The 16,054-nt window shown below is 37.2% G+C and overlaps 1 protein-coding gene across 12 annotated transcripts in view; it reads left to right on the forward strand.

Moving 5' to 3' along the window:
* Positions 1–16,054, forward strand: part of ARHGAP12 (Rho GTPase activating protein 12) — a 76,113-nt gene that overhangs the window by 41,117 nt on the left and 18,942 nt on the right. For 8 of the 12 annotated variants that reach the window (XM_082284148.1, XM_082284152.1, XM_082284155.1 and 5 more), the window contains 4 exons: positions 6,868–6,993; positions 10,266–10,340; positions 13,073–13,134; positions 14,756–14,837. In XM_082284148.1, coding sequence (XP_082140274.1) covers positions 6,868–6,993; positions 10,266–10,340; positions 13,073–13,134; positions 14,756–14,837 — 345 coding nt within the window. The remainder of the gene's footprint in view (positions 1–6,867; positions 6,994–10,265; positions 10,341–13,072; positions 13,135–14,755; positions 14,838–16,054) is intronic. The other 4 variants (XM_082284154.1, XM_082284149.1, XM_082284158.1 and 1 more) reach the window with 1 other exon arrangement.

A 16,054-nucleotide genomic window follows, 5' to 3' on the forward strand; every position in this document is an offset into this window, starting at 1 on the left:
TTGTATTAGTAGTCACCTCCAAAATGAAACATAGCCTTTGGTGTGTAATTTGTGATCTGATATGTTTTAGTTCTTGTTTATTTAAAAGTGATCACATATTGCTGTTAGAAATTTTCCTTAAAAATTATTTCTAATGATCCATTTGGGCAGAATGTACTTTTTAATTCTTTCTTGAAACTAGTCAATCTTGGCTGGCAGCAATTACAAGGTTCACAGAAGAAAATGAGCAATTGACTCTTAGATTCATGATCCAAGAGTCTCTGTATTTCCGGAAATCCTTGGCTTTTAACTTAAAATTCTGTGGAATAGATTAAATATTTCAACAAAAGATTTAGGTAGTTTATGTAGCTATATATTTGAAGATGTTATGCTTGTGAGTAGTTAAGCATGATTGAGGATTATTCTCTCAAAGATCTTGATGAAGCTAGCTTTAAAAGTACTTAAAACAAACAAATTAGAAAGACCACTCAGACCACAAAACTTTTTTGAAAAAGAAAATCTATACAGAAAACTCTCTTGAGTAGTGAGAGAAAACCATAGAAGGATCTCAGCATTGTAACACTTGCTTAAATGAAAAGTAAGTTACTAGGAAAAATCCTACTCTTGCTTAGTTTTTTTTTTTTCCAGTGTATTTTGCAAAATATTGGGTTCCAAATCTTGTGAAATAAAGTGATGGAATAGCATGGTCATGTAATGCTATTAAACCAGAAAAAGAAGAGAATCCTTTTGTTAGATAGTTCTTAATAATCTGGATTTCATTAGAACTAAAAATGGTTCAGAGGTTTCTGGAAATAGCACACTAGCTGAGCTAATACTATGACATTAAAAATCTTCTGAGTAATGGAATTAACTATAAATGTTCACATGCTTGGGAATAACACACTGTTCTTGTATATGTGTTAAAAATTGTGAGGGTATATGTTGGGAAGGGGGGGCAGTTACAAAACAAATTACTTTAGACAGTCTCGCAGAAACCCCTCCAGTCATGTGAATTTAAATAACATCTAGGAATAGCTGGATGCCTCTGGCTAAAAATGATGTTTCAGTTGGAGTAGCTTTGACAACTGCTGAAAAGTCTATTAAGGCTCATGATGAGTGTGACCCAGCTTTCTGCAGTGGAAGAGAAGCACATACTGAATTAATCTTTAAAATGGATAATAATATTTTAATCATAGTTTCTACTAGATCTTGCAGAAGACTGAGATTTCTGATCTGCAGCATTCTACTGTATTCAGGTTTTGGTTCTTGCCAATTATTAAAAAAAACCAAACCAACAAAACAATCAAACAGCAAAAAACCCCAACAAACCAGCAATTAAAAGTTAGATCACTATAATGAAATACGTTTATTTCCTCTGTAGGTTAAGGAGGGCTACAACCCTACTCCAGAAACCTAGTTTTCTAATAGGAGTTTTATGGCTTAAGCAAATGAGAAATCTGTATTAAGGGTGAAGGGAATTAAATTCATCTCAGGTGTGATAACTCTATAATTTCTGAAGTTTTAAAAGTTTACCTATCAAAATGACCAAAAGAAAGGGTGGCAAAGCTATCTAATAAATATTGAAATAAATAGATTAGAGGGGAGTTAAAAAGGACAACCTAATAAAAAGTAGAAATTAAAAATCTCTCTGATTTTCAAAATGCATCCTAGTCCAATACCTGGCATAAGAGCATGATGCTTGGCCTTCCTCTGAGCGAGCTCACTCATTGAAGAGTAGCCTTTAGAAGAAAATGTGTGTACTATAACCCTCTGGAGTGAACTCAGTTTTAGTGTTAATATTTACAGACTGTGATATTGCAATTGCATGTGTTCTTCTCACAAGTTCCTGCAGCATAAACTCTCCTTGCTGTATCCACAGAGGAAGCAGTAGCTGGAGGACCTTCATTTTTGGCAGTGTTACTGGACCAGCAGTCTGTTAATTCACTCTGTGCACTGCCAGCATGGGGGCCTCAGTTCTGATACTTGGTGAATGGTTTTCCTGCTGGAGACCTGAAAACTGTCAGACAGAGCATGATAGCTGAAAAAATGACAGTAAAACAGGGTGCAGGTAATGTCAGGAATATATCATGCAATCAAATAGTGAAAGAAAACAAATAGGAGAACACGTAAATAAAGCTTGGTTGTCTTACGACAAATTTGTCTTGTTCTGAGCTGTGCTGCTGGATTTGAGGTTACCCTGTGTGTTGGCATTTGAGTCTACTCAATAAGATCTAAGTCAATGCACTAGGCAGTTTCATTAGCAACAGTGAACCAGCTTCACATTCTTGTCCTAAAATTTGGGATTGGCTGGCGAAAGTTGAGACAGCCTCAGGTGGTGCAAGGATCCAGGTGGTTTTTAGTAACAAAAGTGATACAACAAACCCGAGTTAAGTATGAGAAGGCAGTCAGATTTTTTCCCCTTTCTCTTTAATATGTGTATTTCTACTCACAAAGCCTGGTCTCATCTTCTTCATTTGTCCTGGGGTTTAGTGGCTCCCACCTCCCCCCAGCTTTTGCTTGGGCATACAACAGGACCTGTGGCAATCAGCAAGAACTTGGGGCCGCTCATCAGAGATGAGTGGTCTTGGTGACCCTGAGGATTAAAAGGAGAAGCAGTGGATGTCCAAGACAGCAAAGTGAACAAAATATGCTATCCAGAGGTGTCTTTCAGTAACTGGTACATTTGAGCTAGAGCGGCTTGTTCCAATGGTCTCCTCATTCTGCCTGGGTTCTGTTCCTTCAGTGAGGCTGATGCCTCCAACTTCTGCCACCCTGACATTCTGTGGCAGAGGAATTATCATTCCCTGGGGAAAGGAAGGGAATGAAGTCCCTTAAAAGGACAAAAATAATCCTTATTTATTTATTTATGGAGGTTTAAGAAAAATGCGTTACTGATTTAGTTGATAAGAAAAACAAAAGCTGTAACATAGGTTATATCTGTCACAACCTTAAAAAGGTTTATTCAAAACCAAGGACAGGTGGAACACTAGAAAGTCGTTTTGTTCTGAGGCAGCTTTAATTTTTTTAAAGAAGATTATTCTGTTTCAGACAGTCTATTGGGACAACTGCAAATAACATATATGAGGTGCTAAAGGGTACTAGGATAGCACAGTATTTTTTAAATGCTGCTGTTGTGATCTTTAATTGCAGTAAGGTAAAATGCTTCACTTCAGGTCTTCACCAACTTTCAGTGTTGGCTGCTTCCCAGTCATTTCTCCCTTTCGCCCCCCCCAGTTCCTTCATCTGGCTGAGGATGTTGCTAACACAAACCAAGAAGAATCTTTTTTCTGTTTCTTAAAGCTGACAGATCTGTGTCACCTCTGTAAGAATGGGGACAACTGCTACAAATAACTTGGAGGTGTTGCATTTGTTTCAGCCACAATTAGGCTAGGACAGAGCCTTGAGCCATGCCATGTATCAGCTTAAAATTAAATAGAAATCACTCAACCAGTTGAGAAGGTTAGAAAATTTTATACTGAGACAAAGAAAGCCTTTAAGTAGCTGGAGAAGGTATTGAACAAATTCAGCAATGAAAAGAATACTGTGTGATCTAAATTTACACCACTGGTGTCCTTAACCTACAGGAAGAGCTGTTACAAAAGAATCCCTGCTTTGCTTGGTGTGTGCAGTCAGAGAATGAACAATTTGCTCATGTGCCCCCTGTGTGATAGGAGATGCTCCCAATGAAATGGGGAACAAGCTGAGGTGATGTGCCAGAGGGGTTGATGTAATGGGGCAAATTTGAATTTGTGGAGGATTTTCAAGGAGCAGTAGTGTGTAAATTTGGAGTTGTGTGCTACATTTTAAAATGCTTTAGAGTTAGAAAAATAACATAGCACCCTAAGAAGATGCTGTCAAGGCACATGGTGTAGCAGGGGTTGTCCCACCAAGGCAGTGTGTCGTCTTGAATGAGTCAGATTTATTGCAGTGGACAGCCCTTGCCTGATCTCTGTCTTCAAGATTACACCAAGTCTTAGGCATAGAAAGTCTGCTTATGGCTATGTAAAAACAAGATTTTGTGTGAGGGAAGGCAAGCCCAACCTAGTTTCTGGTAAACAATGGTAAATACTGCAAATGCAGGAGGAGGGACAGCAGCTCCTCCGCAGGCAGGAGTCCTGTAGAGTGTCAGAAAGAGAATCGGACCTGGAGCTGTTCTGCAAGGCTTTTTGACCTAAGATTGGGTGGGGGCAGAGCAAAGAGTTGCAGGGTGGTGTCATCCAACCAGGTAAGGCTTCCATCTCTGGCCACCTCTCCCTAGCCAGTGGACTCTACCTGGCCTAGAGGGTGGTGAGTTCTACTAGACAATGTGCAGTCTGGAGCAGTGTCTCTGTCTTCCTCTGTTTCTCTTTGGAGATCACAGACCAATTCATTTATTTTAAAAGTGGAGACTTGTCTTGAGCCCAGAAGCACAAAACTTTTAATTTCCGCATCACCCTTCTCCCCGGTGTGTTTTACTGTTTACAATGAATAAAACAAACAAACAAACAAGCTCATAGACATCTGAGAAAAAAAAAGATTTACTTGAAGTTTCTATTGTGAGAAAATGGGGCAAAAATGTCAAATGTTCCCTTTAAAGACTTGTCAGTTTATTAACACTGTTTGTATCACCAACGCAAATTATTTAAGCTGGTAAGATGCATGGAGCTCAGTGTTCCTGAGTTGTTAGCAGAGCTTTGCTGATGAGCTCCATATAATGTTGCTTTGTTTTCTTGTTAAATGTTTACTAAAACTGGAATTTCATGTTGTAGTTCCTTACTCCTTCAAGGTGGGGCTGTTAGAGAAGTTAACTCCTGTTGGCTTGTGATAGTACCAAAGGCACCGTTTAAATATAGATGACCTGTGCCCATATCCTAACTTCTAAAATGTATTAAATTCAAGATAAATTACTATAAAATACATACTTGTTTATTCAATTCCTTGAGTTACTCAAATGGAAAGTGCATGGAAGATTACCATAAATAATGTATACCAGTGTCAGTGATGTGTAAATCTGTTTCTGAGACAAGCAGTTCTGTTTCATAGCAAGAACTGTGTTTGAATCGCCCACTTAAATGGGTTAGAGCTGCTGCAAGAAATGCTGTTTGTTGCAGCCTTTGTGATTTAGACATAGTTTCACTGAAAACTGTTTAGATTTTAGTTGTAATACTGGCAGGCAATTTTGCTGCGTGTTGCTCAGCTTTCTGCCGTGATTTGGGTTGGAGTAGCACAGTCAGAGTGGATATTTCCATAACAAGAAAGCCTGCCAGTACTAGGGTCCTTTCAGCATGTATCATGGCTCAGCTTTGGATTTAACAAGGAGACAAACTGAGAGGTGCTTAAACCTCACTGCTGTAAGGAAGCAGTTGTCATGTGAGTGGAAATGTGCTGAAGCCAGTACAAAAGCAGTGCAGGCTCGGAAGTGACTTTCTGCAGTGACAGCTGATATGCTTCTGTCTGTATGTGAACTACCAAATTTTATTCTTGCACTGCAAGATCCATTCACTTGGGAGTGTTTTACTAGTTTTGTGCATATTAAAATAATGTATCTGAATGCTAGTTATTTAGCTTTTAAGCATCTGTTATCTTATTGGAGCATCAACTCTGTTCATAGTAAAATACAAAGCTACCTCAAGCATCATGAATGCCATGGCAGTAGCAAGGCTGGTTCCTTATTTGGGCAATAAATATAACTGTATTACGCAATTTTGGTTAGATTTGGCATTTATGTTGTTTAGGTTAAACCTTGCTATGCTTTGTTGGTATGTGCAGGTATATGTTATTCTGTCTTTGAACACCTGAGGCTCTTAGGTTACAGCAAGAATCAGTAGCAAAACTGTAGAACTTGGTGTCCTTGCAGAGATTATTGCTTTAGCCTTCTCAGGTAAAGGGGGCACTTTACTTTTCTTTGTTATTTCCTACCTAGTGGATTCTAGTGCTTTACATGACTCCACAAATGCTGCCTTAAGTTTCTTTCTATGTGCAGATTTTAGTCTTTTGATACTGACTAGAAAGAATGAGATTTTAAAAAATTACTTAAAACCCCCATACATTGATGTTGTCTTTTCTTGTTTGTATTTTCAGTATTAAACTTGGTTTGAAATATTTTTAGAATTTTTTATAACGTATTGATTGTGATGCTGTAAAATGGCAGCACTGTTAATGTAAAGTATGCTGCAATTCTGAGATCTAGTTAAATGCCATGTCCTTCTCATGACCCTCACATTTTTTCAGTGAGTTTGCATGCTCTTGAGTTACTAGAAAACCTGTTATGACAAATATGGTCTCTCCTTGGTTGTTACAGCTCTGCTAAGTCTTAAAATTATTTCCTGCCAAATATTTATCTCCCATGCTTGTGGTGTGTACATTCCACAGCAAAAAATTATTTTATTAGCAATTTGATGTGTTTATTCTGAAAAAGCAAGTTCTCACCCTTGTGTCTCCTCTCCTAGACACCCCAAATCTTTAGGTTAAAGGCAATTAAATACCTTACTGCAGGATAATTGGGTTTTCTTTTTCTTACGCAAGAGCTAGACAGGTGCTGTAGTACTGTCAGTGCAATATGAAGAGTGAATGTTTGAATCTTGTATTTACTGTAATTCCTTGGTGGTTCTCAATACCCTGTTGGGTTGCAAAATCAGCAGTATCTGTTGCAGAAGAAAACAAACATCTCTCTGCCAATTGAGAGTATTATCCCAACACGCCAGTTTGGGTTACTGCTTCACAGAGGACTACAGGAGAAAGGACAATTCTGAAGACTAAATGCAAAATAAAACCAAGGCTGTTTTCACACCCCTGGGTGGTGACATCAGGAGTCTGAAAGTTTGGACTGTTTAGGCATATGAGTGGTATATCCAAGTCTTGTTTGCGTGAATTAGATTCTACTTAAAATTTTATTTTTCTTTTCTTTAGTATAATGCTTCACCACAGCAGCAGAGAGATATAATAAAGAGTAGGAGTCTGGACAGGAGGCTACAGGAACCAATAGTTCTAACAAAATGGAGGCACAGCACGATTGTGCTGGACACCAACGACAAGGTAGGAGCAAGTTATCAGCATGCTGAAATGCCACTTGTTTCTGACGTGTGACATATTTAATGTCCCAGAAATGACTATGCCTGAATTTCTGAAAGTCCTTTTTTTTTTACTGTCTCTTATATCATTGTGTATAACATGCAGCAAAACCAAGGGCTGTTCAATAACTTCACTACTGTTACTTTGTGAATAGTAGCTCTTTTCTTGTCCTTGAAGTATTTAAACTAGTGTTAGTTCAGGGGAAAAGCTGTATGTGGTTACAACAGGGTTGTAATATTGTTATTGAAGGGCAGAGGACAGTACTGAAAGTGCTGAAACACTTGGCTTTGATCCTCTCCAGAGCTGAGCTGGTGTTTAATCTGAAAAATGCTGAGAGTCAGTAACAACAAAAGCTGTTTTCTGCCCACTCCTAGGGCATGTTCGTGTTAGTCTCTTTGGGCTGTACGGTAACAGATGCTGCTTACACCAGCAAGGAGACAGGGCCTCTCCCTTGCTCTCCCTCTGCTTTGACCTTTTTCCTGCCATTTCTGCTTTGTGCTGGGCCATTCTGGCTTTGGGTGAGGAGAGCTGACGTGAGCTGAGCAGGGAGGAACTGAATCGGGTGCTGTAAGGTATGATATGCTGGTTTCTGTAGCTTCTCTGCAGTCCGTCCCAAGATTCATTGAAAATGAAATACTTGGTAGTGCTGAAGTCTTAGCACAAACTTCTCAGAATGAAATACCAGGAAATGGCATTGTAAGCTCCCTTTTCCTAAAATTCCAAGAAAAAAGTTAAATGAATGCAGATTTGAAAGTATTAAGGAAAAGCCTGTGAGTGGCCATGTGTAATCACAGATGTCAAAACCAAACTTGAATGGACCAAACACAGTAGTTGGAATGACAATGGATCTGCTGCCCGGGACGTTACTTGCTTGACCTGTTGTTTCCATTTTAATGGACTTGCTGTTCATGAGTTGACTTAGCTCTTCAGAACAGGATTTATTGGATTTGATCTTGAGCTTTTGAGTTGTCAGTTTAGGATATATCATGTGTGGTGTTGAGGAGGCATTGGGCCGTGCTTGGCTGGAGACTTTGCACCTCTCGGCATTAATTCAGCTCGAGCGATTCTGAGATCCCCCTGCTGCTCCTTTCCCCTCACTCCTCCTCTTCCTCTGCCTCACACATCCTTCTATACTCGGTGTGTTGTGGCACCACATGAGACAAAGTGTAGATGGAGCCCTGATGAATGAAAGCTGAGTGGACACTTCTAGCCTCATGTGCAGTTTATGCTTCATAGGTATGAATGATTTTGTTGGAGATAGCTTGAAGTTCTGGCTTCGCTTTTAAAGGAAGACTTAATTTTATTTTTTTTTTTTTTTGGCATAAGAGTTACTGCTGTTTTGGTAAGAACTTTATGCAGTGCTGTACTGAATGAAGAAGCTTTTGTAGAACACTGAATAAGTGGAGCTGTTTACATTTCTTCAGGGCTCAGTGTTCACATATCAAGAACTTAAACCTAATGAAACAAACATGGAAGTGCACAAATGCTATGGGTAATAACCAAAAGGAACTCTATTTGAACTGCATTTGTGAAGTCTTAAGTCAGCAGCCTAAAGTTCCTTTAACAGTTTCCAAGCATGTAGAGAGCATGTGGTTTTTATTGGTAAGGAGAAAATAGTTTATATGAAGCACAACATTAATGCCTTGAGAAAATTAAAAACATGTAGTGGTGCAGTAAACTAATGTTTTGTGGAAAGACAAATAATTTTTAATGCATTAATGCAGCTGTTTTATTACCACTAGCAGGCACACTGTTAATATATTATTACTATGTGGAAAGGGAATGGTTCATTACCACAAATACTGGATTTCTTGTTCCAGCGTTGCTTTTACTGTATGAAAGCTATCTCAAATTCAGAATGAAGCAGAAAGGAAAACAACTGGTATTTGTCTGGATGGGCACATGAACCCCAAGCTTTCTTTTTAGCTGTCTCCTAGGGAAGTTTTTTTCTTTTTATTTTCTTTATTTGTTTTTTTTTTTTCCTGGAAAAACAACACAACTCAATTGCATGAAAAACAGCTAGTCAGAAGGGTACTTGAAATGTGTCAGGGTGAAAGTATGGGTTGCCATGGCTCATGACAACTTGATGATACCAGACATACTGGTTAACAGTTTATTGTTTGTGGCAAATATCTGGATATAGCCATCAGCTAAAAAAATTTATATGCATAGGAAAAAATAACTTCCTGGGAAGGACAGTTGATCTTCTTAATTTGAACAATTTTTTTTTTCTTTGCATACATCTGAAAATATGGAACATTTAGGCTGTTCTACTTATGAGTGCTGAAGTTCTCTGTTATTATGCTACTAAAAGAACTAGTGGGCCACTTCTCTAGGTAGATTTGCAAGTGATTTTAAAGCGCTAGTGTGCAGAGTGCTATGTAACGCTGCAAAAGCAAACTGGGTTTAGGAGAGCTATCAAGGGATTTAAGAAGAGAGAGGGAGAGAAATGTGTTAACAGTAACAGAGAACAAGTGATGTTTTTCTTCCATTTGGAATTCTTCACCAGATTTTCAGGCAATGTGTTTGTGCAAAGCAATCATTACTGCAGAGGAAATGCACATGCCTTTTTTTTCGTCCAGATGGGCAATTTTTCTGGTTTTCAAAGATTCAGTATTTTATTTTGGTCTGTAGTTAACAGTTCAAAACAAAACCCCAAATCTCTAGTCATTTTCAGTGTTTCATTGTAAGGAAATTAATGATCATGCCTCACAAAAATTAATAGAGTTGGTGTATCTTTTTCTACATATATTACTTTTTTTAATGCTAATCTTGTATTTACTAACCACATAGAAACGTATTGTTTAAAATCTTAGTATTTATTATATGGTACCTTGTAATAAACTATTATTTTAAATATACTTCATAATTTGATAGCAATGTCATACAAAAAATCTGCCCCTTAATAAGGATGAAGGCTTTGCTTGAAGCTGATGCAGCATGTATTAACATCTTTTTTTCAAATGCTTGTGTACTAATTAACCCAGTTTGAGTGTTGTCTGTAAATCTTGTAAGAGCACTGTTTAGTAAGCAAGTTTAGAATACAGCTGTCTGAGAATATTATGAATGCTTAAAAGAAGTACTTTTCTAATGTATGAGTGTGTAGAAAGAAAGAGAGAAAGCGTCTTTACATTTACATTACAAAAAAAAAGTATGAACTTTTTACTTTACATTACAAAAAAAAGTATGAAAGATAATAATATTATCTGTTGACATTGACTATTTGAATTTTATAGGAATCATCAACTGCTTCTAAGGCCAGTTTTCCTGAAAATGAATCATCTCCTTCTTCACCAAAGCATCAAGCCACAGTCAGTATGCAAAGTGTTTAAATAGATAAGTAGATGTTGTAGAAACTGGGCTATTCATGATTAGAGAATTGAGGGTAAGCCTTCTTGTTGGGAAAAATAATAGGATAAAACTGTTTGAAGGCTTTGCATTTTAAAAGGAATGTATTACATCCAACTCTGGTTTCAGGAAAAAATTCTGAATGTCTTTGGCTTAAACGGAATTTACTAGATTAAGTTAAAAATTCACTGTGGCTAAATTGTGCCAAATTATGTAGAACTCAGTTTGCTTCCTCCAACAGTCACATTTTCTCACGTAGCATCTTGAAAGGTAAAAACAGGAACAAATTGCCCACCTTCACAGAATCCCTCACTGTTAGTAGTCAGTAATAGTTTGTAGTATTTGATATTTCTAATTCTGGCTTGTGTTTCAGTCTTCTTAAAGAGACATAGGGGGACCTGGAATAAATAAACTGTCCTTTTGATTTAGTAGAACAACTACTGTGAGAAAAACCTAAGCCTGCTAAATGGCTTTTAAAATTTCAGTTTGTATTTTAAATGTGATAATTTCTTTTTTAACAGTGGGAAATGGATTTTAAAAAAAAATTAATTTTTTTTTTTTTTTAAATTTTGGAACTGTACTTCAGTAGCAGTGAAATAAGTAACTTGGTCAATTTTACCAGCCCCTTGGTAGGTACATCAGGGCATTAAAGGCACAACTTGTCCTGTTCCTTTCTTACTCTGTGTGCAGGGAAATAATTCTCTGGCTTAGTCGTGATAATCCATTCTTACAACACTTCAAACAGCTTTTCACAATAAAATAAGCATTTTTTATTAAGCAAGCATAGCTGATAGCCTTACACTAAAGCAATTACTGCTGCATGTGATTTAATTTCTTAAAATAGATCTCAAATTTTTGAAATTGTATTTTGCAGAAGAGCTCACTCCTGATTTAGATAATAGAAAAAAACATCTGTATTTTCTTTAGCTGTCCCCTGGAATTTAAATATTCCAAAGAATGCTGGTAAATTTTTGGCAATTTTGATCCTTAAACTGCTTCCCTTTTCTTTTTCCTGATTCCATTAATTTTCCCGTTAGTACCCCCTAGTGTTGCTGCTAAGTAGGGCAGTATGATACTTTTCTCTGAATAATTCTCTGGAGCATCCCCCCTGGTTCCACTGTGAGTAATTGATTAAAACAATGATTTGTTTCAGGAAGTGAGCACAGGTTGCTCAGTCACTGTGAAAGTTGGTGACAGTCTTGTTCTCATTGTTAAAGCCAAAGGTGGGTTAGAAGGGTGCAGTTAGAATGGTTGGTCCATGGTCTGCGTGCATCACAAATAAAACAGTCTAAAGAATGGGATAATTCATTTGGCTTTTTGGAGAGTGGATGAGGGAAGGGACTCATTTCTTCTGTTGAAAATACCAGTTTTGGAAAATAATGCATCTGTCACTGACTTGGGAAAGCATTCCAGCCCAGTGAAGATATTAGACAGTTACCATTGGACTGAAGTAATGTCTGATCCACCAGATAAACACCTTTGTCCTTGATAATGTGTCTTTTCTGTATTTTTTGTGCTGGGCTTGAAACATGTAGGTAAAATTTTTAAGGTCCATGAACAACAGATCTATGTCTCTGATAAGAGTGTTGTCTATGGCATTCCAGCAAAAAAAATTTCTTCAAAATTCTATTGTGCAGTTATGGTCCATTTAAATTTGAGATTTAGAGGAAAATTCTGAAGAGGATTTATATTCTATTTTCATTTGATCTAGAATTGAGGTCATTTTTTAAATGATAAAACTAATTTGGATTCATTCCCTAGTTGATTGTTTCAACTAATAGCTTATTTCATAAATTAGGAACTGTTAGAAGCTGTTACTGAAAAGGAATTGGAAAAAAAAATAGTGTTCTTTTAGCACCACTGACTGGTAGGACAAGGCTGGGATGACAGGAGAAAATGGTAGAATTTGATACCTCATCTTAAGATGATGGTTTAAGTGAATCTTCTTATCCTAGAATGCTTTGTCAAACATTCCTTTAGTTTATTATTTTTATACAGAAAGTAGAAATATCCACTCCAAGTATTTGAAACTTGCAAACAGCCTTCTTGTTCAGCAGTGTTCCCACCAATCACTGACTGGTCTCCAAAATTTTTTGTAGGCATACTAATATAGATGGTTTTCATCAACAAGACATAACTAAGTAGTTTAAAATTCTACTATTTTCTGTGGGGATAGGAAAAAAAGAGGACATCAAAGAAATGCTCCACTCCTCTGTTTTTAACATGAATATGTTAATATTTTTATGCACTTCAACCATGTTTTATTTAAAATATGAAATTATGTTAAAATTGCTTGGAAGAATTTGTATGGAAATTTAGGCTGGTTTTTTGTCAGTCGCCTCCTTTTTTACTAAAGGACTACTGTGCTATTACACAAATCATTATAAATTCACGTTCATAATTTTCACTGTCTACTGTCACAAATTATTTAGTTTGGCTTGTCCAAAGAACCTTGGTCTTGATGAAGGAAAGCTTTTTACCCTCTGAATGGTCATAAGTACTTTCCCAGAGGAATTTTGATTTTGCTGATCTCTGAATATTTAAATATGCTTAAAGACAGTTTCTTGAAGTTATAACATGAGCAAAGATGGCTCTTTGCCAGAAATGGATTATTTGGGGGATTGAATTCTGTGATGTTATATTAATAGAAGCAGATTTTCTTTTATATTTCTTATGTCTTACTCTTATCTTACAGGGTCAAGAAAAGTATGGGTTATTAAATGTGACAAAAATTACAGAAAATGGGAAGAAAGTTCGGTAAGTCCTGGACTTGAAAGTGCATGTGCTTAGGGTTTATAAAAGGTCTTTTTTATTAGGACAGGGGTTTGCAACTTCTTACTTTTTGTCTGAATTTGCCTTAGAGGTTTTCCTATATGACACAGCTTAACCGTAGCCCATGTGTTTGTCCCAGTGAGCTAAAGGGATTGGGCTGCAGAGAGCCAGAGGCTCGTGTATCAGGGATTCACAAAGGGCAGCGATTTCATGAAGGTGTATTGATGAGAGACAGCTTTTTGAAATGGAATTAATTAATTGATTGAAGAACAAATCTGTATAGGTTATAGCGTGTCTTGTTCCTTGGATAAAATCGGTGTAAGAGGAGCTTTCAGACTTTAACTTGCTGTCCTTTAACTTCCAAGGAGTGAGTGTACATCCATGTGCTTCCTAGTTCTTCCTTCATTGTGCTTGTGAAGGCTTTGGAGCAGTGTATTGCCCAACATCAGTCTCCTGTAGGGGACGAGTGATGACCTCATTTCTAACTTTTCTCTGCATCCCAGGCAGCAATTTGCACTGTAAATCATAAGGTGTAATCAGGTGGTGCTGTCTAAATGCATTTCTGGTGTTTTGCAAAGAATCAATGGCAAATACTGCAGAGGTGTGGCACATCCTCAGAGTTAATTTAGGTTTGCTTCTTGGCTTTTTTTTCCTTTTTTCATTTATTCCCTTTTTAAAATTTGTTTTTCAGTTTATTTAATCTTTTAGATCTAATAGTGTGTTATATCTAGTTCAGTGTCTCCCAGACTTGTGATACATGAAGCATGCTTGTCCTGAAGATTAAATAGCCAACACCCAGCTGTTACTGTAGAGCCACCCTGACCTAGTGCAGTGCAGCTGGGCAGCACATGAGACCTCCAGTTTGGTTCCTCAGAGCTGCTTCTAAGAGTTTGGTAGAACTGGGTGGACAGTGGCTTGTGTAAGCTGCTGCTGGTACAATGTGCTGTCATCATTTACGTTGCATCTGTTGGAATCATTGATCTGGATTGTTGCACTGCTGAACAGAAAGATGCAACGTGGCTGTCCTGTCACTTTGAGAGCTGTTAAGTAATAATTCATGTTGGGCAATGGGAATTCAGAGCTTGTCAAGATTTTATTTTCTTTATAACCTCAGGAGGACAGGTCCGCTGGCATAAAATCAAATAGTCAGACAACTGAAACAACTCATCCTGTCTCTTAATTTTTTAGATGTGTAGAAAATACTTTATTGCCAATGTAAATGAGCTTATTACATAAACATGGGACACTTGCATCTCAGGTCAATGAATTTCAGAATTATGCAGTACTTTGGCATGATCTGTTAAGTACACAGTGGGCTGAGTGTTCCAGATTAGCCCCTTTGAAATTATAATTGCATGGTGTTTCTCTTGGTGAACTGCTTCTACTACTAATTAGCTTTGTTTGATTTAGACTTTGATGGTCAGGCTGGGATTGTTAACATATGTTCCCTTCTACAAATATGATAGCAATTAAGACTTACTGATGCCACTAATGACTGTATATGTGCTTAAGTATATTAACATACAGGTCAGCTGAGCAACAATGATCAACGGTTTAAATATCTGTTTTCAGAGTCAATTTATTTTATGTTTACGATTATTTACAGAAAGAATTGGATGTCATCATGGGCAGTGTTACAAGGGTCATCACTGCTGTTCACTAAAACCCAAGGAAGTGGAACTGGCTGGGTAAGCCCAGGAACAACCCCCACCCTCACGGAAGTGTTAGTCATGTAAAGCATAATAAACTAAAACCCTCTTATTTGCAGGGCCCAAAAACCTATATATATATGCCTAATTCAGAAAAAACTAACTGTGTATAAGTTGGCAAGAAAATAGTTTAATGTAACAATTATGGTGTAGCATAAGAAGAAAGCCAGTTGTATGTATGTATGTTTGACAAGCAAGAAACTAATAACATTCAGGTGCCCCATAGGCTTGAAGTTTTTTCTCCAGGCTAAATATTTTATGTTCCTTATTAATGTGTTTGTCTAAACAGTTTGTTTGTTTTACCATTCTTGGATATTTTTTCATAAACTCCAGGTAATTTTGAATGTGATACATGTAATAAAGAAAATAATCTGACACTTGGCTTCTTGCATTTGCCTATTTGAGCAATGCAGTGTTGTTGTCTTATGATTTAGTCTTTGCCTTGCTGGATTCCATATTTTGTTCTGGATCTTCATAGTGCATGACAAGTACTTGTACTTACTTTGTCTGATGAAGACCAAAAGAGAAACATCACACTGAAGATGATGATTATTCAATTTTTTTATCACCTCTAGTGTAATAGCACTATAATTAAATTTGCTATATTTATCTGGCTGCATTCCTACATTAATAGGTATCAAAATAGCTCTTTATCTGTGGCTTACTTAGCCTCTTTTGGAGGTCTGACATTAAACTGTGTGGATCTCCTGTAATAACTAAAGACAGGCCAGAGTCAGTGTTCATTATTTCCACATATTATCATGCAAATTCCAGCAAAATTGCCTCTTACAGATCTGTGCTATCTTGCTGTGCTTTACTGATCTTTCTCCCTTGCTCACTTTCTCCTGCTGCGCTTCATTATGGGTAGTGAGTTGAAATTGACAATTCTCTTCTATAGTATTGAGTTTTTTCAGACCTGTAAATATAATTCTTCCCCCTTCTGTAAAAGAGTTGATTGGAAAAAAATTGGTGAGGATGGATAAATAAAGTTTGGAGTAAAGAGAATGAAAAAGGTAAAGTTGGGCAAGGTGGTCAAGCAGAGGGAAAAGAAAGGAAGGAAAAACAATAAAGACAAAAAGGCATTAGAGAAGGTAAATTGCACTGTATGGCAGGAAGTGGATTTTGGTGACTTCTGTGGTTGACTTCTACAGCCAAGGATCCAAGAAGTATTTTAGTTTTACAGATATTAATATGCA

The sequence above is a fragment of the Coloeus monedula genome, assembly GCF_965178545.1.
Source record: "Coloeus monedula genome assembly, chromosome: 1".
In the NCBI taxonomy this organism is placed as follows: Eukaryota; Metazoa; Chordata; class Aves; order Passeriformes; family Corvidae; genus Coloeus; species Coloeus monedula.